Here is a 25,679-nt window from a genome sequence, read left to right as displayed (position 1 = left end):
TCATGAAATGGAAATACACAGTCCTACTGTCAAAGTAGTTAAATATTCAGGAGTAAGACCATGGTTAATAGGACATTAATCATTAACCATTATTCAGAGACTGTTTGGATCAGGCTGGAGGAATTATAAACAGTATAAGTGAGCTCTGAAAAAGCCAGCTGAGGTTGGGTGACAAAGCTATTGAGTGGACAGGAGGAAAAAACTAATCTGTAGCTAGATAAGACTTGCACAAGTGACAGACCCACGGACTGCAATGAATGAACAACTTTCTGGCTGATTGATTGACTCAGATGTTAATAAGCAGTTCACTACCTAGACTTGTCCACAGTGGCAGTACATCACCGGTCTCCCGGGAGTCATTCATGGACAGACTTTGGGCTGGCCTTACGGTGGCAGGCTGGAGAGCCTGCTGGACTTCAGCATAATTCTTTCTGTTCAAGAATGCCTTCCCAAATGGCTTCTTACAGGAAGAACACGCTGCCTTACAGGATGATTGCAGGGGCTGCACAGGGGTGTGAGTCTATATAAAGCAGTCAAATAACGGATCTTGCATCAGCTCCCAGTAAGTACGTGAAACTTCTCCAGAGTGGGAGAGAGAGTTGTCCTGCATTAATGCCAACCAGAAACGGTGTTCTGTCAGAGCTCCCGTATTGTATATGTGAGTAAGAGCTGGGTCTTTTTAGGGCTGCACATCATTGCTGGGCCACTAAATGAATACAGATGTCTTTTAATTTTATAGTAGGCTATTGATAATACAAATCTATTTATAATGCAGGTAATAGTTTGTAATATGTAACACTTTTAAAATACTTTTAGACGTTAAGTTTTAGCTTCCCAGTCTAAAACTTTTTACTATATTTATTAAATGTTTAAGGTATTCCACCATTGAAAGAAAAGTTTTCTGGTGTACTTTTTACCATTTTCTTTGTTCAGCTTAATTTCTTTTTCTTTTTTATTGTTTTTTTTCTTTTTTCTTTTTTTTAAAGCAAATCTTTCTTACATGATTATAATACCTTAGAAGTAATCATTAAGATTAACAACTTTGCTTATATAAATTGTCATCTCAATTCACATTCAAGTAAACCAGAAGATAAACAGGTCTTTCTAGAATCCGTTTAAAATGATGTTGTTTGAATACTCCAGTTCTTCATATTCTCATTTGTGTTTTGGTTTGTGAAGGCTACTTCTGAATTAGTAAACGTGTTTTCAAGGCTTATATTAGATAAGGTGCAAAATGATGCTAAAATATGCAGTGATAATTGACTGTCGATTTGAGAACATGTTCCCCATTGAACAGGTGCCTGTTGTTTCCTGTGAACTTGTGGTTATTGTTAATACACTGTTAACAGGTTCCCAGGAGTTCCCATGCAGCTTATTTCACACTTTGGATGTTGCACTATTTGCAACAATTCATGGAGTTCGGAAATGTCCAGGAGACCTTGTCAGGGACAGACAAGCAAAATGCTAATAAGGAAAACAGAAAGTCTGAGCCAGGATGCGACTGTTGCCAGACTCCATCAGCACTACACAATGTTGACATGAAAAAAAGAGTCCTTTCATCTCTTACAGCCATAAACCAATGGGGATGTTATTTATTTATTAACGGAGAAATAACAGAATGAAATACAAGGGAGGGCTTGAAAGAAACCCATTGTGTTACGCCGCTGACATCTCTCTCAAATGAATGAGTATCTGTGAATGGGTTTTGCTTCATAATGCAGCTATATAACACAATGATCTAATGGTCAGATCACTGTTTGCCATCCTGCAAAGTAATTTACAGTTCTACAAACTCAAAAGAAGATACCAGTGTATCCAAGCTGATCTGATTTATAGTCTTATGCTTTGGTGTAAATGCACCAGCTGTTTAAATATATACAAGGTGTAAAGGAATAGAGAGTCAGCCAATTGGACTTCCAAAGTCTTACGTCAGTCAAACATCAGACGTGAGGAATGCCTTAGACCTATGCTGCACTTCTGCTTGGAATAGTTGGTAAAGTTTTGTTACATAATGAGGCTGACCTCCAAAGGGCAGGAATCGGAGTAGGCTGGCCTGTGTTCCCACTGAGATGTAAAACCAGACCCAGACTTCTAGGCAAATAGCTCATAAGCACCAACAGCATCATCAAAGTTTGGTTTGGCTTTCAGTCTGAAGCCCATCCTGGGTTTGGGTGTAAACAACTATTTATAGCAAATCTCTGCAGCAGGGCCCTCTGCTACTTAAAAGTTTGTGTTCCGCCAGTACTATCAAAACTGAGTGGCAAATTTTCACAGTCTTGACTCATGTGACTTCCTACTTCTACAGGTTAACTTTTTGATTGAGTGCTAAGACAAAAAACAAAAACCCAACCAAACAAAAAAAGAGGCTAGCAGGCTCCTTCAATGGTATTTCCTTAGAGATTTGGCATTCTTCTTTCATCTCAATTATGAGAAAGGCAGCAAAATACTTTCCATGAAAGTCTGGTTTATAACGAGTAAATGTCTTTGACTCGCAAGAAATTGGACAGCTGGTAAGAACACTTCTTGACACAGCGGCCTTTAGTAAGAACAAACTATCAGGGATCTCCCATAGGCAAAAGCTGTTACATGACTGAGGAGCTAAGCAGGCTGAGAGTTTTATATTAATAAGTCTTAGGGCATTTCAAATTTATTTGTGTAAAAGAAAGACACAGAATGCCAAGAGCAGGTCTCTACAGAAACAAAGTGAGAGCTGACTGTGTTACGGGGGTAAGTAATGAATATGTTCTCTTTTTTGGTTTTTTTGGTTGGGTTGTTTTTGGTTTTTTTACACAGTGTTTCTCCAGACTTTGTGAAGACTCACATTAGAAAACATTTTTTTCTGCCCCAGATCTCCTTTGAAACTAAAAATAAAAAACAGAACCTTCAGCAAACCCCAAAAGTAGCAAAAAATCCATCTGCTAGGCTAATGAAGATGATTGGTACAAGTCTGTGCTGCCTACTGTCCCCACTTCCCTCTCTTTAAAGGTATTTGAATTGCCCCAATTCCCATATTAATTAGTCTGTAGTACAGTTTAATTGCATTGTACTATTTTTTTCCCAATGAATTGAGCTTTTAATGAGTATTCACTGTTTAATAACCAATTAAAAAAATAGCCTTTTATTTGGTGCTAGTGGGATAATGAAACTCATAACCTTAGCTGCTTATATTTATATACACACATCTATTTTAATACTTTGAACAATAAATCTATTACATCTACATATCCATCCTTGTTATAAGTTATACCTTCACTAAATAATGACAATTAAATGCACATACTGCCTCCCTCTCTTGTTAGCCTAAGCAGGACAAGAGATGAAGAAGAGCTGCAGTAGCAAGAGGATTTTTGTATAAAATTGAAGAAAGCAAGCCTTGGATGCCATCCACTCAACCCCAGAAGACAGAGTTGTGTACAGCACACGTTTTCATTAGCTTCAGGTATTCAGTGCTCATTTGCTAAAGAACAAAGTACACAGTGCCAAGGAACAGAAATTAAAGAGTGTGAGAAAGTACTGCAGCCCACAAGTTGTGCAAACGATGACAGACAACTACAATTAAAAGGTAGGTTTATTACAGAACCGATAAAAGAGTAAGCCCTGATGGCTCTTTAATAAGGTTCCAAGCTAGAGCATCAATGCAAGAATGATGACTGGATGTCAATGGCACAGAAACCACATGATAACGGTCTTAATTGAGTGGGGAAGGGTGGGGGGTAAAGAACCCAATTGAACAAAAAAAAAAATAAAAATAAAAGCCCTTCCAGGTAACACTCTTGTTTTGTTTGCTGAGGTGGGGAGTCTGCTCATCTTGGACAAATGCTGACTGGCAGCTCAGCAGTACGTGGGGCCTGATGTGCACATCAGGGCTGATAGAAAGTGCAATGTCTGGCAGGAGTCTGGGGCAGTCTGACAACTGCTCAGCTGCCGCATGACCGCAGGGCTGCCCCACGTCCCCAGCCCTGTGTCTGGGGGGCTGAGGTGGCAGTCCCTGCTCCGGGAAGGGTCCACAGCTTAGGCCAGTGCCTGCCCTGAGCTACTGGCATGGCGTGCCTCTGCACCCTGGCTCCCTGGTCATCATGCTGGGGTGGCTGTGCTTGCCAGGAGGGTAATGGGCTCTGCTGCCAGCATGGTTTTCAGCTGTGCCCTCTGACTGTTTCTGTATTTTTATCTTTATATTGCAGTTCTGTCCTTATCACTGAAACAGAGTGAGAAGAGGGCGCTTTGTGTTCTGATGGGACTAAAGACACAAGAGAACACAGCTTGACGGGTATGCGTAGGTCAAAACCCTGCAGTCGGCTCTGCCAGTGTGGCGGTGAGCAGCTGCACTGGGCCCTTGGCAGGGCTGAGGATATAGGGGTTTTTGCCCAGCTCAAAGGATTTCTCTCTAGAGTCATTATTGTTTTGACTTCTCTGTGCAGGGTCCAAGAGCAAGCCATTTTCTGATTAATGTAGTTTTTGCCATTAGTAACAGTGGCAAAACTTCCCAGGCACCATGACCGGGCTTTCCAGCACTGGTCTTGTTCTTACGTGATGTAGCTAATAGTCACAGCTTACAGAGGTGAATTTTATTGCACCAAAGTCTAAATCTTTCCTTTAGACTTATTGTCTTGTAAGGTGGGTTATTCTAATTACTACAATATATCGTTTCTACTTTGCTTTATCTGTGGACTCTGTCCCTTTCTCTATGATCACCATATGAATTAAATATCCCTGATCTTGTTCTGTTTCTTTTTGCCAATCCACTGTACAAAAGGCAGAGCATCTGTTAATTGGGGCACCTGTTCTCTAGAGGTTTTTCGGTCTCGCTCAAAATCAAAGATGATGACAATTAACTTACCTTGGAGATACGGGGCGGGGGAGGGGGGAAGAAAGTATACGAGCTCATGATGACTTAAAAAAAGAAATAGTTTATAATTATAATTATTTTATCAGTTGGGGTGGCAGTGAAAAAATTCAGCTCTTAGACTTATGGCTTTCTAGTGATGTCAGGGAAACTACATGTTCAAATCCCACTAAAAGATAAGTCCCTTGGCACTAGCCAAGCCGATAATACCTGCTGTAACCCTAAGGCAGGTTTTAATCCCTGGTTTATGGCTACTTGGAAGGTATCTTACAGCACTGTTGCTTTACTGCAGCTGATCAAATAGCACAAAGAGTGACACACAGCTGATGTGATTATTTTTTTATTTATTTGTGTACAAAGAGGCATCATTTGATTTGCTGTCATTTCCAAGTGCAGGCTAGACTCATTATCTTATCACTGTCCCCAGCAGATCAGTTACAGCAAGGGTGAAGTTATCAGGATAGCTGGAATGGCAAAATTAGCCCAGCATAAAATTTGTTCCCAAGTGGCTGCTGGCATAAAGAGAGATAACAGCTGTAAACAACAATGGACACATTTATAAAAGCTAAAATTTCAAGAGCTTATTAGTGACTTGAAGAGTTAATGCAGTCCATAAGCACTGTCAACTTATGTTTGATCAACCTTCTGTTAAAAATACGTGTGGTCACTTTTAAAAGGCAACGCTATAAGAGTTTAATTTTGGTTTTTGTTTTTCTTTTAAGTGCACGACAAAAAGCTGTTTATGAATGTCCCCCTTTCCAAATCAATTACTTCATTATTGTTACTGGCTTGCAGAACACTGCAAGCAATTAATTACTTGTAAGTGTCCAGCTATATTTTACACTCTAAATTTTCAGCATGCTTTGCAGTGAAGAAGTAGCGTAAACATTTTTGCTTTTCTTGGTTTGGACAGTTAGTCATAAAAAGTATATCCAGCCACAGCAATGATGATGAGGATCCCGCAATTGCATGTGGAAACAGTAAGTCATAAGTAGTAAAATATACTGTCATATATTGTTGAAGTGTACTGGTCTAGAGTGACTTGCTGCTGTAACCGCAGGAGCAGCGAAGGTCATCAAGCACTGGGAGGTGGATGAGCAGAGTCCAGCCAGAGGCGTGGCAGTTGAGGAAGAGCATCCCAATAGTTTTACAGCAGGAGCAATGACCCTTGCTTTTTTTCTGCAGTTGAGAAGGTTGTACTGAAGCCAGAAGGGACTGTTCTCATTTATTGCTACTGGAGAAAAAAATGTAACTGGATTGAACTGTGCAAAGTTACCGAGTAACAGTAGACTGCAATCCAGATCACGTGGTATTAGATGAGACAGGAGGAGGTTGAAAGGGCAACAGAAAACTTCTAACTATCTAAAAACCATTCAGCATTTTCTAACTCTGTTAACATTTCTTTGCTTATGATTTAACTTTGTAGTGTTTCAAACATCTCTTTTAAGGTACGAAGCACAGCATTAGTTTAGGACAACGGTATCAACTGAGACCAAAGGAGGAAACGCTTTTTTGCTGTGGCTTTCAGGTAATGACCTTTTGCTCAATTACACCACAAGTTTCACATATGCTCTTTTATCCTCTACTTATTACTGACCACATTAAAAAGCCCCATTTAGATTCAAAGTCTGACAGAGCATTGGCAATAGTCAAAAGCTGGAGGCGGGTCTTGGTGAAAGCAAGCTGCTGTGGCTTGTACTCAAGTGTTTCCTTCAAATGCTGCCCTCCCTCCCCCAGCTTCCTCTATCCTCAGATGTAGTAAAAGGCTATTTTCAGGGATATTCTTTTTCTCTCAGTCTCTGTCACTTTAGATAACTTCCTATAAGATCTAAAAAACAACTTGCAGGAATTCCAGAAAGCCAACAGGTTCTATCCAGCTTTGTGCTGGAAAAAGAATTTCCTGGTAAAGAGGCAATAATGTCATACTGCTATGGTGCAAATTTCCTGCAGGATTTTCATTCTGCCTAGCCTTCTATTCTTTTTTGTGCCCTGGATTCTGGGCCAGAATTATCATGTATTTATTTCACCTGCTGGGCCCTTCTGCAGTGTCTGGGAGCAGCTGACAGCACAGGAAAGAACACTCCGCTTCCTTTCCCTTCATAATCACAGATTATGAGAGCTCAGTGAAAAAAAAGAAAATAATATCTTACAGACCCTAAGTCCTGCTACTGGGAATGCAGCATGCTAAAGCGATAAGCCTTGTCAATGAAGCCTGCAGTTCCCGGTACAGAAGGACATTGAAGCAGTGCAAGCTTTTTGGGGCAGCCTGGACTTGAAGGTAATAAGGGCTCTAAATTTTGGAGTAAGGTTTTCTGAGCCAGGGCAACAAGTAGATCAGGCCACACCTGTATACGTGTCTTAAAGGAGGAGTTAAGCACAGGGAGAGAGCACAGCAGGTATGACTACAGACTATGGCAGCACTTGCTGTTATAAGCCGTCTCATAATCGGCCCTGCCAGCCGTGGCAGGAATGCAGTCCAGTAGCATCGTAGCATCCCACACTGGTCCTTGCTGATTGACGCTTGCTCAGCCTGTTTCTGCGTTGTTTGCAGCGTTCACTTTTGGTGGCTGGCTGTTCTGTGTAGGCTGGACTGCTGGAGGTAGGTGGGGCAGGTGGCCAGGTGAAGCAGAAAGGAAGCGCAGCAAGGATCCATTAAAGCTCCTGCACACACACCCCCTCCAGCCGAGGGACATCTGACCCAGCTTTGGCTCAGTGCAACTCTTTGTACTGAAAGTGTGGGGCTCTATAATGCAAATCATTGCTGTTCGCTAAATGGATACTGAATAATCTGCTACTGCTTTCTTCTATGGTCAAACCTGATTTACCTCTTAACTTCCAGATTCTCATTCTATTTGCCATGGCACGGTGATGATGAAGGCTGCAATTTCTCTTTTACGTAGAGCAACGTGGAAGTTTCTGGTATTAAGCGCAGGCTATTCCAGCCCTTTGGCAATCTCAAGGTCATTTTGCTGTCCTCCATTCCTGCTGTATTGCATCAGGAAGGTCTACGCCCAGACAAAAGGTAAAAGCCCATACATCCTTTATTTGAGCATTTCACAAATAAATTACAAGTTTTTTGCAACCACGTCATAAATCGAAATGTTTATTTACACCTCAGAAACAGCAAGCAATTCAGCAACTAGGGCCCAAAGAAACAATTAACTGGAAAAGTAGCTGAATTAAGTGTGCTTAAAAAAAAAAAAAAAAATCCACCTTGCTTGAACTTTAACAAAAGAAAGAAAACCATAAAAAATAATCTTGGTGGTAACTTCAAGAGACAGAGTTTGTTATGGGGCAAATATGATTTTACAGGAGGGTACTGTCTGAAATGGCAGTAGCAACAGTTTGTTCTGAATTCACCATCACAGTTCACCAGACATGCTCTTATTCTGCAGTCCCAGGCAGGGTGTGTGTGCATGCGTACACACGCTGTGACACACAGCCTGTCTTTAGACTACGTTCATTTTAACCCCAAGTCATTGAGTACTTCCATTTGCCGATGCAGAGGTGTAATGTTCAAAGGATGGATAAAACTCTCCCAAATAGCTGTCCCACTGAAAGCACAGTAATGCAGAATTCTGGCTATAAACCCTTCTCTTTCCACTATTGGTGACCTGCTGATACCTAGGCAACTAAAAATGAGTCAGTAAACGATTATGCATATCTTCAAATGATATAATTGTGTTAAGAGGGAACAGCTAAAGGTAGCATACATACAACACAGGAGCTGGGATAAGCCTGGGTTTTAGTGTGTGGGTTTTTTTATATTTTTTTTTTTTTCTCCTTTAAATCAAGCTGCTTTGGCATAGGTAACCCGTGCTGTCCCTTAACTCATGTATTTCATCCATAATTCATGGAATGAAACTGCTTATTCCAAGTTCCCATGTTGTATTAGTCTCCCTCCATCTGCATATATATTATACATATATTTATATGTGTATGTGTATATCTCTATATATCTACATATATACACACACATAGCAATTGTGCAGCTAGTAACTTTCCACTGAGAGTGTATAGGTGTATCCATTTCATTTGGACAAACATAGATCAACTAGCATATCTTGATGTGAGGCAAAAGAACAGTGTAGTCAATAGGTTATGCGTCTTAAATAGTAAAATAGCTATATCTGCTTTAAATAAAATAGTTCTAATGATAATTACTAATGCACTTTGTATGTTAGTTCTAAAGTTTGTAGATCACAGAGTTAATTGAAATAAATTGCTATTTTAGCTATTTATCTTTTTGTTAGCATCGTACTGTATCTCAGGCAACAAAGTTTCTAGAGATGCAATAAGGGGAAGATGGGATTGGAGCTTTGCCTTAGACTTGGTGTTCTCAGGCTGATGTGACACTTTTAACTCGTGGTTTGTTTTTTTTTTTAATTAAATAAGACATTATTAGACCCATGCAGAAAGAAATTTAGCCTTTAGGCAAACAGTGGTGTAAAATAATTTATGCAGAAAATTCTGCTATGTTTCAAGTGGCTGAGTGTATTATTTGCAATCGAGAAGAAAACTGGCAGCTTTCTCAGTACTTCAGACAGGAGGTCTTTGCAAGGGAAGGACCAATGATGGAAAAGTTGTTAATATAACATATGTCTGTCTTTTTGTAGTGATAAAACATTTAAGCTAGAGCCCTACAAACTGATTTTAAGTCCAGAATTTAACAAATAAGGCTTGTAATATAGTGATCCCTAACTTAAATGACTGTGCAAGAGACCAGGATGACTTATTTGACCACAGGCCCCAGCCATTTAAAATAAACATTAAACCAAATTATGCCGGGTGCCTTAGAGACACATTAAAGTGGTCAGTGAAGGAAGCACGTCATCTGTGGGGGCATCTAAGCTGTAGGTTTCTCTGTATGTCACAAAAGAGAGACACTTGATAATACATAAGCACTCAACAGTCCTTTGACAAATACTGCTGCTTTACTGTTCACAGCAGACCCGTAAAAGCAATATGGGAAGGGGAAGTTTAGATGAAAAAATTCATTTAACTATGATTAACTGAATCTTGAACAATTCTAGTAATGGAGTTTTCTTTGATTTACACGTGTAAACATGATAAGAACAGGGCTCAGAAAGTGTATTAGCCAGTGTTCCACTCTTACCTAATCATCCTCTAAACCCAGTAGGATATTCAGCTCATTTCCCTTTGCTTTAATTTTCAGACCTACAGTTACTGAACAAAACGTACATTAATAAATGCACATAGGTGTGTTGCAAAAGCATACATATGAGGTGTACAGAAATGGTTCAATTAGCAAGTACAACACAAATGTGACCTTTGTCTTGCTGATAAACTCCTCTTATTGATTGTTATACACAATTTGTGTTTTAAACAGCAGATACTCTTTTCAAGTGAAATGATTTTTGCACAGGAAGTTTTGTGCATGTTACAAAATGAAAACCAACAAATTCACTGCCTTTCTGACTCTAGACAGTATTACATGTCTACAAACAGATTAAAATAAGTGTGGCAGTGACCAAAATAGCTAGGTAGAAATAAGTTCTGTGTTATAAAAACAGCAAGCTTGGCTGAACAAACGTTAAACATAATTAACTATTAAAAAAAATGACAACCAATTTTGTAAACTCTCTACTTTTTCATGATATTGTAGAAAAACTAATAAATTATTGTTGCTCCTTTGTTCCAGGAAACGGGCATCATTTTTTGAGCCAGATAGAGCCAACAATCTTACTCAGGTAGGAAAACTCAGATTCTAATATGGTTCCTCACTTGTATAATGCTACAGAAAGTGCCACAACCTCTTTTGTGTTCTCGGGTACAGAGAGAGAAACATTAACATGGTAGCTTTGTCTTCTCTTTGCATGCTTAGGTAGTCCAGTGATTAGCTCCGTTTGAAGCCTAGGGATACGCAGTATAAGCTGGGAGGCTTTAATCTAGGTGTAGAAATAAAGTAACAATGGTGAATGAAGGCTCTGAGGCATCTTGATTCAGAATTTAGCCATGATACTGACCTCTCATGTCAAAATGCTGCAGTATTATCCAACAAGAAAGATTTCTTGTCATAGGGCACAAAGTGGTAGAAAAAGTCTTCCCATTGTTAGTGCAGCTCCAGACAGAAGAGATTTTTCTTTGTTCCTCATTGTGGATGCCCTTGGAATGATCCACCAAATGCTATGTCAACCTTGGTTTAAACAAGAAAAGGGTAGCTTTATCTGGTACTTGATAGAAATGACACTAATGTCAATGAGTGTCTTTCCAGAAGTGGGTTTTGCTAGATAGAGAAGGGATGAAAGCAAGTAGAAAAAGAGTATTTGTAGGGGAGGATGTTATAACTTCTTTTATTTAAGATAGAGGTTTTATAGATGAAAGCATAGGGTGCAGCTTATCTTTGGGTGCATTTGGATGCATTCATTAAATATACATGTTGAAAATCCAGTGGTGGCGTGCATTTGTTGATTGTTTTCCTTTTGAAAAATTTGCCTGAAAATTATATATATATATTTTAAAAGACATGACTGTTGATGATAAAGCAGCATCATATGATTATTACAAGGCATGGGCACAGAAAGAGAACCAGAAGCATGCCCACATTAATGTTTGAGATCAGGCGCTTTCCTGCTGAAATGCCTGTAGCTGCCTAACAGCCCACTCCTGAAGCCCTCGCCCAACCGGAATTCGCACTAACCTCCAAGTACCACTTTGGTAAGGGAACACCTAGAGCGTGCTGCAAGAGAAATAAGGTTGGTGGGAATTTTACTTGTTCAGGACTGCAGGAGTGATGCTGGAAGACAAAAATAGGTTCCTGTCTGAAGGCAGCTTGTATCTTACTAAGAAATTTACAATGTTAGGAAAGTTCACAACACAAACTAATTTTTCCTCTGTCACTGTTGTTGTTACTCCTTTTGATTAAAAAAAAAAAAAGAAAGAAAAAAAAAAAGGCCTGTTTCATATTTGGAACAATACAGGAAGTCAGAGAAAAGCTATTGTACAGCAATTTTTAACCACCAACACACATTTAATATCTAGTGTAGCATTATGGAAAACCAAATGTATGTTTGGACTTTTTAATGCTTCCAAAAATCTTTACTATTGAAACATATACGTGGTGTGGAAGATATGCTCATAATCTCACTGTAGTAAAGACAACATACAGTATGACTCATAAGTACTGTAAAAATGCTAACTAAAGAATGCAGCTGCAAAGTTCTATTGCATAAGGAAGCTTTCTTGTTTAAACTTTAAATAAGCAAGTTTATTAAAATATTCTAAGATACTTACCTTACCCTAGTTACTGGCAAGCTCTAATAAAAGCCACAGTCTGTCACTAGTATACCTGTTGTGTTAATTTTATAAAAATTTGGTGTGAGCTTTGATGGATCATTTACAATTTATTAACAAGATGATCATCTTGATACAGTTAGAAGGTTTGTTTTTTTTTTTTTTAACCTTACATGCTCACAGAATAAAAAAGGATTTCATATTCATATATAACGAACACCCTTTTTTCCCCATGTCTGCAAACAAGTGTGGTAAGTTTACACACAGAAAGAAATGCTCTTGTTACTTGTAACTGGAAACTGCGTGTACATGTGTATGTATGTATATATATATTCAAAACGATATATATGTGTGTGTGTAGATATATTTATAGAACTGGGCATCTGTTTTCCTCCTTGCACTTACGGATGTACTGACAGCTGCATAGAGGCTGAGAGAGAGACCCGTGCTGCTGAGAAATACTTTGCTTTTGCTGTTCCCAATCAGTTTCTCCCATACAGACATCTGCCTATGTAACGGTGTCTGCAGAGCGGATGAAATACTTAAAATTTTGTAAACTGCCCCAGCACATAATTATCTGCAGGAACATAAAAGGCGCTGACTTTAGCCCCGTTACCGTCAGGCCCAGCGCTCCCATTGCTGGCAGCGGTGAGCTACACAGCGCTGCTCGCAGCTGGCTGCTGCCTGCTTTCTCACAAATCAGAGCATCACTGAACCTCCAGGCACTGCTCCTGCGGGATCAGATGGTTCCGTTTGGGGCACAGGGAATGCAGTTCAGATCAGAAGGAAGCCAGGGGGCTTGCCTTTCTTGTTTGCTGAACCTGAGGTACAAGAAGTGACACTGCAGAGCCGAGCCTGCTTTATTTGTGTCACCAAGGTGGCTGTTGTAGTGGTACGATTGCAACAGGCTCTCTCCTTCTGGCCACGCTATAAACAGCAAATACAGTAGGTTTAGCGGTGGTAGAATAGTTACCATTCATCTGTGGCTGTATTATTCTGCTTTGCCCTTTGCACGCTCAGATGAATATTTTATAAAAGCTAAACCTGTCGTATAACTCTTCTCTCTATATAAATATATATATATACATACACTCATACATATACAAATACTAACCCACAGACAAAATATTTTCTGAACAGTTGAATAGCAACAAGTCAACAGATAGAAAAAAATGGAGTCAATCTGTTTTCTGCTCCCCCAGGGTCCGGTTTAGAAGTCATGGTCTTTCAACATTCAGAGAAAATTCGCATAAACTTTGCGTCTTGCAAGAGGAACCCATTAACAAACGGAGGTGAGGGTAGAGGCTGTCAAACACCAATGTAGAGTCAGATTAAGTGAGGTTGCAAATTAAACTGAATCTGGAGCAACTGAGGCCTAGTAGTGAAGAACAGTTACTGTAAACTGCAATCTTCAGATCTGACGTTTTCTTTTTTCTCGTTGCCATGGCAACTCGGTAGGACAGCTTCAAATGTCAGGAGTTCTTACAGACCTAAATGATGGGAAATGTGGGTGATTACTACTATGCAGATCACAGTATTTTTTAACTTTTTTGGGGTTTTCCCCAATTAAATTACTGATCGAGTGCATGCGCGTTTGTCAGTAATTAAATATAAATTAACCAGGTTCAGAAGCAATTATTAGTGAAGATAGAAATATCCAAGAGGAAACCCCAGAATGTCACCTGAGGCATTCAGAGACCTTTGTAGCGTAATTCAGGAAGATGTAGTGCGGAGGTGTGAGCATAAATCTTGAGCCAGGACGCGATCTTCCCCATTTGACACCTTGATCACTTATGCTTAGTGCAAGAGTGCAAGCAAAATGCCAGTGAGTCACTTCCTTGCATGCACACACCGTTGACAAGCAAAGAGCAAACAAACAATATCTTTTTTATAATAACACATTTATAATGCCTTATGGTTTGTGAATATACCAGGGAATAAAGGAGCTGGCATATCATCCTAATGTTGCTACAGAAATACAAATCTTATGTGGACTGCCTAACATTTGTTTTTTTTAAATAATGTGGAGGTGGCACAACTTGAATGGTTTTACCTATTTTAGATGGGCATTCTGATAATGCAGAGGTAATAAAGAAATTCAGAAAACCAGAGATTAAGAGCAAATATAACATTACTTATAGCTAATGGGTCATATTCCTCCAGGTTCCCTTGGACACTAGTAAATTGCTAATCTTTGTCTTCACAGTAAACCCACACAAGAATAGTAAGAATAATGATAGCAAAATTATTGTTACTGTATTATAAAAACACTAGCTAAATTTGATCTGGCTCCTCTTAAATACAGCTTCTGGCTTTACAGTGTTGGTTTACTGGTTGTACTGGTTTTGGCTGGGATGGAGTTAATTTTCTTTATAGTAGCTCATATGGTGCGTGCTATGTATTGGATTTGTGACCAAACCGGTGCTGATACCACACCAGTGTTTTAGTTATTGCTGAGCAGTGCTGACACTGCATCGAGGCCTTTTCTGCTTCTCACCCCACCAGTGAGTAGGCTGGGGGACACAGCCAAGGCTGCTGGTCCCAACTGAACCAAAAGGATGTTCCACACAGACACATGCAGCATAAACAGTAACATAATGGTCATTATTAGATGCTTGCTTGTGGTTTTTATTCATTTTTAATTATCTGCTTTTCTTTTTGGGTAAATCAAGTTTAATATAATTCTTGATAAGGCTATTTTACTGTGTCTGTTTCCTTCTTGTTATTATCTTGGTACTATTTTGAATTGATTTCAATATTAATTTTTTCCAGGTAGAGGCCTGTCCAGATGGGCTATGCAGCAAGGCAGTCACCTGGATAGCGTGCAACAGCCTGTCCTTTCCCCTGCAGCATCACCTCGCTCTGTTAAAGGAAGGTAAGTAAAGCAAATCAAGCAAGCCTAAGAATCCATAAAGGAACTGATGGAAGGGGCTCATTGAAATGAAAAGTATCACTGAGATTTCCAAATAAGATAAAATGTGGATTTTTAGCATGCTGTTTAAAGAAAAGGTCCGGCCACAAACATAAGGAGCCAGACTTACATATAAGGAATTTGTGATCATGACTGCCAAAGTCTGGATATATTTGGTTTAGGGATTCCAGCTAGGACTAAATTCTCATTAACAACTTGATCTCCCAGGATAGTGAAAAGCAAGAGTTGAGGACTCTGATCTCCCAGACCACCTCAAAAATAGCACTTCCAGATCACAGTGAAGCTTAGTATCCTTAAAGGGCATTGTTCAATCCTGACTCAAAGGAAGTAACACTAGCTTTTGTGTTGGCAAAACTCCTCTTGATATTTAGGAGATCCCTGAAGGTCTTCATGCTAAGGACAGGCACTTGTATATGATGAATGCACAGCAACTGTAGCACTGAATTTCTGTACTATCCATAGGCTGAAACTTCATCAGAGGAATCTGTCAGCACAAAGTTTATAAATACCACACAAATTCAAGCAGATAGTGACTGCTTCACCAACAGCTTGTAAATAAAGGGCAATATATGTTGATTTATGGGCAGACCTGAAGAAAAGCTTGTGTATTTCACATCATATTGACAGATATAATGAATGCTACTACCTTATCTTGCCTTTTCTGAGTAAACAAATATTAAAACTAGTGAGTTCAGGTTTAATTAGGAATATGCTTTTTCCTATGCTAGTTTTTGAAGGCTAGCTTCTCTCTCTCAATATAAGCATGCTTTTGATTCTCCTTGTTGCCCCATCTGCCTCTTCAAGCACTACCCCATTCCTTCTCCCTTTCATCTAAAAGCTCTATAGTCCCTCTCTGCTTTCTTTCTACTGAAATTGCTTATCAACTGGATCTTTTCTGACCTATCAGCTGCCTTCTAGCCATTTAATCACATGCCTGGAAATCTGATGTTTGCTTGGCTCCTGTGACTATCCCCTCCTGCCATTTTACTATGATTTCTCTAATCGCTTTTCCAGCATGTCCTTCTGTACCATTCCCTCCATCCCAGGTTTCTGGGGAAACCTTTTTCACCCCCGCTTTAATTTCTTCCCCTTCTCTGTGACACCATTCATACACATCCAACAATCTCTTCAGTGCTGACAGACCAGAGATCTTACTCTCTTTACCTGCTTTCCCATTTAGACTAAAATGTCGACCTCTAGCTCTGATACCTTTTCAATGTTTAGCTGGCAGCTCTGCACAGGTAAACTGAGCTCTTAAACCTTTCCCCTAAAGCACTCCTTTCTAGTTCTTCCTTTTATTGCTCAGGACAACACTATCATCCTGCCTCTCACTCAAATCTAAAACCAGACCCAAACTGGAGAAGGTTTTTGTCACGGAATCTCCTTTCTAGGTCTGTATATTTAGGTTATGTCTTAATCTAGAGGATTCTTTTTCACATATTGTCCAAAAGTGCTTTTTCTAGCCATTCAAACAGCTAAATCTCCTACCCAGGCTCTCCTCAGTTAGCAGTTTTACAACACCTTTTCAAGCTCTTGACAAATTCAAGGTACCGTGTGTTCCTACCCTGTCAATCTTTTGCTGTACGGAGCATTTTCCTAGTCCATAACTTTGACAAAACCTCTGTTACTGTGACTCCTTCAAGGCCTCTTCCCTCTCAAGTTATCCCTACACGACCTGTTTTTCCTCTCATTCATAGCCCGTGATATCAGCTTTCATTGACACGTTTTCAATGAAACCTGTTTGGGCTTTTCCACAGGCTTTCTCATGTAATAGGAGGAGCTCCCTGCAAGCAGCTATAAAATGCTGTCTCCTTAACATCTGCTTTTGCTGACACCTCTACAAAAATCTTAGCATTGGCAAAGGGTGCCAAGACTGCTATGAATTCAGCTCAGCCCTTTTGCCAGCCTTAACTGGTTGTGTTAAAAGAATTACCTTTGGATAGCATTATATCCCTCTGCTCATTAATGCTGACTTGACCCTTTTATAAAGGTGGATGACTAAAGGAGTAGGTTTTGGCTTTTAAAATCAGATTCAACATTCAGAATTTTGGGCTGTAACATTTCAGTAGATAATAATCTTTGGTACTTCCAGTAAGAGCACTTGATTTCAAATCTGTCTTTGTTCTTTCTATTGCACACAAGGTTGATACAAAATTGTTCATGTCTAACAGAGAAGTTAAGTTAATCTAACTTCTGTGGTTAATAACAAAGTTTATCAGTTACACATTTACTTTCAAAAATATTCAAATATAGTCATATAAAGCGTTATTTGACAAACATTCTGGCCAGTAACTAACTCCCTTAATACAAAATCTACAGAAGTCAAGAACAAGTAAAGTATTGTGCAGAAAACTCCACGATGAATGTTAGCAGATCTGCTGAAATCAACAGAACTGCGCTATTAGAATTTTTTTTGGGATCTGATAAGCATCTGGTCCATATTGAAAATCTCTCTTTTTCCAGCTGGATTTCCAATGTTCATTATTGTTTTCTGTATAGGAATTGTAGTATTCTTGTTAGCTTTTTTTCTTGTTTATTTTCCCCATAATGAAGGACCAAATGAAAGTTCCAGAAATACATACTGCCAGATTATTAGGGTCTACTTCTTGAGTCCCACCTCTAAATAGCTCAGCTACGGACTACTGACTTCTGGTATTATCTACTGACTACAAGGGGTCTGTGTTGATTTTTTTGGGGTTTTTTTTGGACACATTTTTATGTATTTTATATCACACATGTTTTAAAGTTTGCAGCTGGTAACAGCACATAAAAGATATTAGTATTTAAGGAATACTGTGAGCATAAAATGTGCAAATAATGTGTGCAGGGAGCACATCTGCTGATCCACACTCTCTTTTAGGCACTTAATGCCCTGGTAAGCCTGTGCCTGGCAGGTTTAGAGCCGAACACTAATGATCATTATGCCTAGTAATTATTTTATTTTCTTTGTATTGGCTGTTAAGAACAACACTGTCTCCATAGCTGGTCTCGGCACTCAAGAACTATTACACACCATGTGTTGTTTTAAACGTGACTTCTGTCTACCTACAACAAGTAATTTTCTGCATACGGCTGCAGGCGTGAAAGCCACAGAGGCGGTGTGTGCATCCTTGTTCTGACATGGTCACCCCAAACCTTTCCCTCAAGGTATCTGGGGAATGCACGAGCAGCATAAAGCTAGCGTAGCTATATATAACTTCTTTCTGCAGAAATCGCTCTCACTGAAGCCTCTAATGTGATCCTCACCAATTTTAGAGGGTTTCTGACTATCCTGGTATTGTCTTCTCAGAAAAAGAAGGGAATCTTTTTCACCCCAAATCTCGATGAATTTGAGGTTGAAACAGCTACCCCATACAGATACCATGTGCCCTTATTCCTGCAATTAAGATATTTAGTTTTAGTGTCAGGAAGAGCAGTAGGTATGCTTGTGACTGCAGCAAATTAGCCATTTCACTGAACAGTAATGCCTTGTGGAAAAGTTTATAAGGAAGAGAGAAGTAAAAGAGTTTATCCTGAAAATTTTCAGCTTAAAGCATTGTATATAATTTGTTTCTCATTAATGTGAGTAAATTATTTCAAAGTTCTTAATGATAGGAAAAACACAGTATGCACTAGTACTGTGTTTGTGAAATGAGTGTCTCATAATTCTGCTCAAAGCTTCAGTAGGCTCTCATGTATCAATGTCAATATTTAACTTCAGGAGCTGAAATGATGGTGCGTGCTATGCAGTCGGCCAAAACTGGCAAGACAGTAGAGAAACATGCCAATCCAAAGCAATCAGCTTGCACATGGGACTAAGTTGCTCAGGCTGAAGTAATTTTCAAAAGGTATCTGTGTGTGTGTCTCAATGCAAATTTATTTATTGTAAGACTTTACTGGCAGATCTTAAACAGTGCTGATTTATGCCAAAGCACTCTTACCCTTCTGGCAAGGGCCCTGCTCCCTGTTGAATCCTTGTTTCTGCTTCACCTCTTCCTTGTCATATATACTCACTATGTCACGGGCTGTTCTTATGAAGTGCGAAATGTATGTGCATACAAGAAACACCAGCTGAAAGGAAAGTTCCTCAGATCAACTAAAGGATTAGCTATGTTTGCTTAAAAGTTTAGAAACATGTACAACTCAATCCAGGGCACTGCTACATTTATCACATAAAGCATCTTGTAATAAAATTCCTGTCCACTAGGAATATGAAGCACCGTACTGGTAGTGATGGTAATTTCTAGTGAAAAGCAACTAAAATGTCCTAGATTACTATTTTTTTAATTGATATGTATTTTATCTAGATACTTTGCTAAAGCAATGTTGCCTTCATTTGACCAACAGGAAATAAATGCTTCCTTTCTTTTCCAGTTCTTTCAAAACATAACAATTGCAGAACTGACTGCCAGCAGTCTGGAAGTATATTTCCTCTTGCTTTAATCTGATAAATTTCAGCAAGTGAAATGAATAAGTACAGTTTTGAAATAATAGCATTGAACAAGTCTCCTAATTTTTCATCTTTATGCTGAAAATGAAATGCATCAAATGTAATGGCTAGCCAGCCTTCTACAGCAATGTGTAACTGCTTAAGCAGTCAGTTCTCATCTTCCACAGCAGTACAGCTTAGTTTACTATCAGGTTTTAATAAGTAGAATGTGAACATAAGTAGTCCAGACGCATTCAGATCTGTAGGTATACATTAACCCCAGCCTGAAATACTAAAAGAATCATCTGAAAAAAAAAAAACCCTTAGTAAATAATACTTTTCTCTCATTTATATTCTTATGCTTAGAAGCTATGGAAAAGGAAAAATCAAATTAGAAAATTTCCAGGTTTGGCTGTCTTGATTTCAACCTATTTCAGAATATTTCAAGAAGAACTCATAAGCATGACAGTTTACATAAGTGCTAAGAATGACATGTAAATTAAGTGTATGGCTAAAGTAAGGCTTTAGGATGTAGCCTGAAATACTCCAAACATCAATGGCCTTCCAAAGGACTTAGTAAGTATCAGCTGTCCAGTGGAGAAACAAAAGCAACATCATCTAACCTTTGCACACATTTTAGTCTATGCCTATTAGTTTTTAATATCACATATCACATTTAAAGCTGAATAACAAGCTGTCCACATTTTGAGGCATTTGGATGTTGTTGGATGTTTTCCCACTCTATAACAGAGACAGCTAAAAGAAACAAAAATCCCATGGTGTATAGTAGCCATTAATGACAGAAAACATATTTGAACTGGTCATTTATTCAGTTCTCGTTTTCAGCCATAGTCCACTACAGAACAAATTCAGATGATAACTATCTGAAGTTATATATTTATGTGACTTTAAGAGGTTGTTCAGAAAAGAAATACAATATATTATATATCAACAGTTACTGTTGAGAACTGTTGAGAAAATGAAAACATAAAATGTTCATTTGAATTCACAACACTGAATGGTCTATCAAGCCAATCTCTTTAAATGTTCATTTCATGTCTACAGAATGACCATCAGGAACAATATTACAGCTCTTAGGGAAGGAGCTGTATTTGCTAGTAATGCTTTTCTCTTTTGCATTCCAAACACGCATCTTCTAAACTGTCGTATTTTTTCATGTCTATACTTCTGGAACATGTTTGGATGGTTTAAAATGGGCATAAAATGCCATTTCCCAGCTAATTGACTCAATAAAATGTAATGTCATTAAGTACATTTTAAATATGCTGATGTACAATTTGAGAGTATTTCTATTTGTCATGTCTATATGACTAGGTATATAAACATCGTGTCTCCAATTATGTACATACATATGGACTTCTGTGCCATTTCAAGCCCCATTAACTTTAGGTGGGCTCCCAAAGCCAACTGCACAACAAATTGCAGGACTGAGTAGACCCGTAGAGAAATTAGAAGACTGGGCATAGAGGTCTGTTTAAAAGAGAGATTCAAATTGGAACCATCTTAATTTGAATGCAGTCCTTTAACCCCCCAAACCATCCTTTCCTTACTAAAGTCTAATGGACCAAAATCTTTAAGACGACATGTAACAATGGTATTGTTCTCATACATACGTTTGAGAAAGCATCTATATTCACTGATAATTTAGCGGTAACATGAATAATGTTTATATGGAGAAAAGCATCTGTAACAAATATAATAAGTATTAGAGTAATAGTGGATGTTGCTGCTGATATTATTTGTTTTAGGAAGTGAGATTTACATCACTGGAACTCACTAAACATCAGTAATTTCAAATTACTTGCTTAGCATCACTTAGCTGCTACTTTAGGTACCCACATGATATGCACTTTAATGCAAGAATATAAATTAGAATAGTGCAACACCCGCCCCACCCCCAACCTACCCCCTACCTCCTTTCCACAGCAAAACACTCCCTATCTTGGTAGTTTTTGAAATTCTAGCCAATATAGGGATGTTTTACTTCTCAGATATGGGAAAATTTATCTTGCAAACTGTCCTAGTCTTTCTAATTAAACTGATATTTTTTTTAATTAAATGCCATGCTCTGAAAGGAAGAAAATTTCTATAGAAGATTAAAATATGATCAGATAACCTAAAAGGTAAAAAAAAAAAGTATTTTTTTTAGCAATTTCACCTGTTGGGAATGGTCCTTTTTGGAATATATGGAATAGGGATGAACTCTTTCTTTTTTTCTTGGGAAAAACAAAAATCCTACTAGCTGCGCCATGAAAAAAATACGCTACCTGATTTTCTAAAACTAAGCCAAGTAACTCACAATAAAGGCTGAAAACTGTGAATCTGCAGGTAACAAATCTGCACTTGTAATGGAAAGAGCAATGACCTTAAAGGTCTTTTCCATGTGAAACCTGCTATGATTTGTCTTAGTCTTATGCCATTCAAGAATGTGTTGCTTCAGTCTTCAGACGTTTGATATTCCTGCACAAATAACATAGGATGTACAAGAGATACAGATGCTTCTCCTGCTTTGAAAAATGAACTGGGTGAAAGATAACACTGCAGTTTTAACTCCAGCTGTCTATGTTCAGGTAAATTCAAATCCACCAGTTTACTATAATTTGAATTTTTGTGATAGTTTAATACCAAATACGTAATTTTCAAGGGACAAAAAAGAAAAAAGAAAAAAAAAAAAAAGACATTATTTCTATTTACCCTGTAGCTGCATTCCTCAAATCAGAAAAAAATTATGGTGTGGGATAGCAGGCATTAAACCAGGAAAAGTTGGTGGAAATTAATAAGTTAAATTCAAGGGTGTCACTAAGGCTTCTTTGCAATCACAGTACAGACATCTGTGCAAGCCTCTGTTTTTCAACACACCTGAGGCCTTTCACCCTCAGTTTAACAAATTAATTTCAATGTAGAGACCTCGAGCTTATTTAATTTCTTCATAGCAGTATTTCCCCCCCAGTCTCTCACCTTACATGCTGTTCATAATAATGGAATACTTTAAGCGCAAATCAACTTAGAACTTTGTAGTCTGCTGGCCATGTTAACAAAAAGAAGTTTCTTATCAATGGATGACAGTCAACTAAGATATCAAAAATATTTTATTTTCAACATGAAGTGTTTGAAGTCTAGTCTTCCTAACAAGAAAATTTAAGGAAAATATTATTGCTAGTGTGACTGAGTTACTAATAGAATTGCTCTGAATTCTGCTTCTTCAGGACATGGCTGTTGTGCTTTTAGTTCTTCTTTTTCCCTTGATTCAACACATTTGAATCTAACTTGATCTTTTATGCTGGTAGAATATAAAAGGAAACATTAAATGCAATTATCACTCTATGAATATGCCATTAAGTGAAATAATTATTGTCAAATCAAAAGTCCTGAAAATGCAAATATTCTTTTAAATAATGTTATAAACAATTTGTAATTGCTATAAAGTATAGTTCTGCCAGCTAGAGAAGTTATTTCGCAGTCTCCCATAGGGCCTGGGGCAGTTTTCATTGCCAACTTCATTACAACAATATACACAAAACTGGTTTTCTCTTAGTCTTTCACTTTCTTTTTTTTTTTTTTTTTTTTCTCAGTCACCTGTATGTAACTTAAGGCCTAACAGTTCTTTGATGCATGCCTTTGCTTTGGCTTGTTCTGACCAAGTTCCATATGGAAAATTACTCTGCCATGTCATTGCCAGTGGGCAAAAAGAACAGCTTTACCAACCCCTATATATCTTGAGAAGAGATTGCTGTTAAAGGTTTTCTAAACATATTAATGACAACTTGTTGTGAAATTGATGATAAATAAAAACTTTCAAGGTCCGCTGTTCTCCTTTTTAGGTCTGGTTCAACCAATACCCAAATGAAATACCAGTGACCAATTTGCAATAAGGGGCACATTTCCCCCTATCTCTCTCTTCCCACATCCTTATGGAATGTTGTAGATACTCTCTTACTAAAAATGATCAGGAGCCTTCCAGAGGGAACTTGTTTATAAATCTAGTCTTATTGAGCACATCACTTTGGTTACATTCATTCTGAAAAGGAGCTATTTTACCTGCGTCAGTTGAAAACATGAGATGACTGAGATGACAGAGCAGTAAAGGACAACACGGACAACCTCAGACCCAGCACCAGACAGCTGCATAACACAATTTCTCCCACTTTTTGTCTTCCTCAAGTAACTAATTTCTGCAGTCTTTCTTCCTGACTAGGAAGCCAGATCTATTTTTTTTTGATCCGTTCTTTTAGAATTTAGTAATTCAGGTTGAGCAAAATTTAGTACATTTTGGTTCTATCTTTCCTCCAGTAGTGGCTGGGAAAAGCTAACAGAGGACAAGATCCCACTACACTAGGTCTCGTCTTAAACATCATGTCTGCAATAATGACAGCCTTAATATTCTCTCCAATATTTATTAGCATGAACTATTAGAACTTCAGAAAGTCCTCTACTTGTTCACTATACATCTTCCCAGCCTTGACTTCAGTGATTCCCAGTGGTAACAAGTTAGGTTAAATACAAAAGATGCACCTTTTTTTCAATCAACTCTGTATTCACCATCTTTTAATCCCATGAAAGACCTTACTCTCTTGTTGTGGAAAACCAGCAATCTGTCCACATACTTTGGCATCCTGTATTTTCTATTTCTGACTAACAAGAACTCCTAAATATTTCTTCTTCCAAGTATATCTACCTTTCCAAGGGCTTCTGGGCAACTGCAGTCTGTATCCCATTATCCCTCAATATACTGAACACAGTAGGGCTGCTACAGAGTAAGCAAAACTGCTCCTTTTTGCATGCATTACAGTTTTAATCAGGCTCTTCAGTTCTATGCTCAGATACTTCAGAAATCTACCACATATGACTTCCTTCATGATTTATGAAAGAGGCACATATTCTAAGTATAGATAATAATTGCATCATTTAAATGATAATACCAAGATGTTTTGTATGGGGAGGAGATTCATGCAGGGCATTTTTACCATGAACAGCTCTTTCATAACGCTATCTATCCTCACAGCAGATGTCAAATACAAAAAGAAATACTTTGGCATGAATAACAAAGTTCATTTGACTGAAGGATTTACCTCCTAGGAACAAGAGCCTCATAAAAAAACATTGGGAGCAAAGTGAGCCACGTAAGGGCTTTTGCAAAAATTAAACCCATAACTTGCCACTAGAAATGGGATGTTTCATCTGTTCAATAAGCACTAAAGTTCTCTTTGTTTTTATGGCATCGTAATCTTTGATTACTCTGATAAATATTTGGACTATAGAAAACATTGCAATGGAACTAATCGCAGTTATAAAAAAACCCTATGTGTGAAAATGAATTGGGAATGCAATGATACCAGCACATTCTAGAGAAGTTCAAATACAGAACGACATTATTTTAACTGGCTCCTGGCCTCATTCTTTTACGTCTCCATGTAGCCATTTACACCTGAGGAAAATGGTTATGAAAATTGTTATGTGTGCTGGCTTTGCATAAGCATGATAAGGTGACTGTACCAGACATGGAATAACCAGCCTCACTTTGTGTCACTGGCTGAACCCAAACCCCACAACTGAATAAGCAGAAAATTTTAACAAAAACCGTGGTCCTGTGTTGAGGATTAGGTCTCCCCATGCTGAAGTCTATTGTGGAATTCACACTGTCACTCACAACAACCATGTATAAAACAGCCTCTGTCCCAAGAGGGAGATCTTTCCTTCCCCTTCCTTTCAACACACCTACTATTTCTCTTTGTTTTGGTTTTATTACTCAGATAACAGAAACGAACATCATCCTGCTGGCAGAGTATGTGCGTAATCTTACTCCACTCTTTGTTTAAAATTACAGCTCCCTCTATACTTATTACAGTACTCTGAATGAATGTAAGGTATCAGAAAGGCTCCAGGCATGTCTGTATTGTTCACAGTGTAAAGACTCTTCAGTGCTATTTATTCTTTTACAGTAAGAGAGGGAATCCCTGTCATTCAGAGCACCATTCAGGTGCCAGAGGCCTATATGCTGCCCACAGTCCAGCTGGACAAGATCTGTTAATCAAGAGGAGCAATGCAAGAAGAGCTTTCCAGTCCCTAAAACTGCTTTTTAAAATTCAACATAAGGAAAATGGTCAGACTTCTTTGGGGGATAGAAGAAAGCAATGCGAATACTTTCAAAAGCAAAAAGCTTTTCTCTACCTCATTGTATTCTGAGCAGATGCATTAATGTAAATAAAGTTCAAGTGCAAATC

At 38.4% G+C, this 25,679-nt stretch overlaps 1 protein-coding gene and 1 long non-coding RNA gene across 9 annotated transcripts in view; one reads left to right on the top strand and one right to left on the bottom strand.

Annotated features, from left to right (window-relative positions):
* LOC114015488 (uncharacterized) overlaps positions 1-25,679 on the top strand; it is a 39,835-nt gene that overhangs the window by 4,459 nt on the left and 9,697 nt on the right. For 4 of the 8 annotated variants that reach the window (XR_003559431.2, XR_008735073.1, XR_003559427.2 and 1 more), the window contains 7 exons: positions 3,300-3,562; positions 4,182-4,267; positions 6,292-6,371; positions 7,683-7,865; positions 10,506-10,554; positions 13,300-13,389; positions 14,870-14,972. This is a non-coding gene — a long non-coding RNA (uncharacterized LOC114015488). Of the gene's footprint in view, positions 1-2,848; positions 2,986-3,299; positions 3,563-4,181; positions 4,268-6,291; positions 6,372-7,682; positions 7,866-10,505; positions 10,555-13,299; positions 13,390-14,869; positions 14,973-25,679 lie in introns of all 8 variants that reach the window. The other 4 variants (XR_003559430.2, XR_003559432.2, XR_008735072.1 and 1 more) reach the window with 4 other exon arrangements.
* Positions 7,867-25,679, bottom strand: part of CDH13 (cadherin 13) — a 508,729-nt gene continuing 490,916 nt past the window's right edge. Inside the window, exon 14 of the mRNA XM_005432359.3 lies at positions 7,867-13,587. Within this exon, the coding sequence (XP_005432416.1) occupies positions 13,580-13,587 (8 nt within the window). The 3' untranslated portion in view covers positions 7,867-13,579. The remainder of the gene's footprint in view (positions 13,588-25,679) is intronic.

The sequence above is a fragment of the Falco cherrug genome, chromosome 14, assembly GCF_023634085.1.
Source record: "Falco cherrug isolate bFalChe1 chromosome 14, bFalChe1.pri, whole genome shotgun sequence".
NCBI classification, from domain to species: domain Eukaryota; kingdom Metazoa; phylum Chordata; class Aves; order Falconiformes; family Falconidae; genus Falco; species Falco cherrug.
This window is presented reverse-complemented; position numbering and strand designations above follow the sequence as displayed.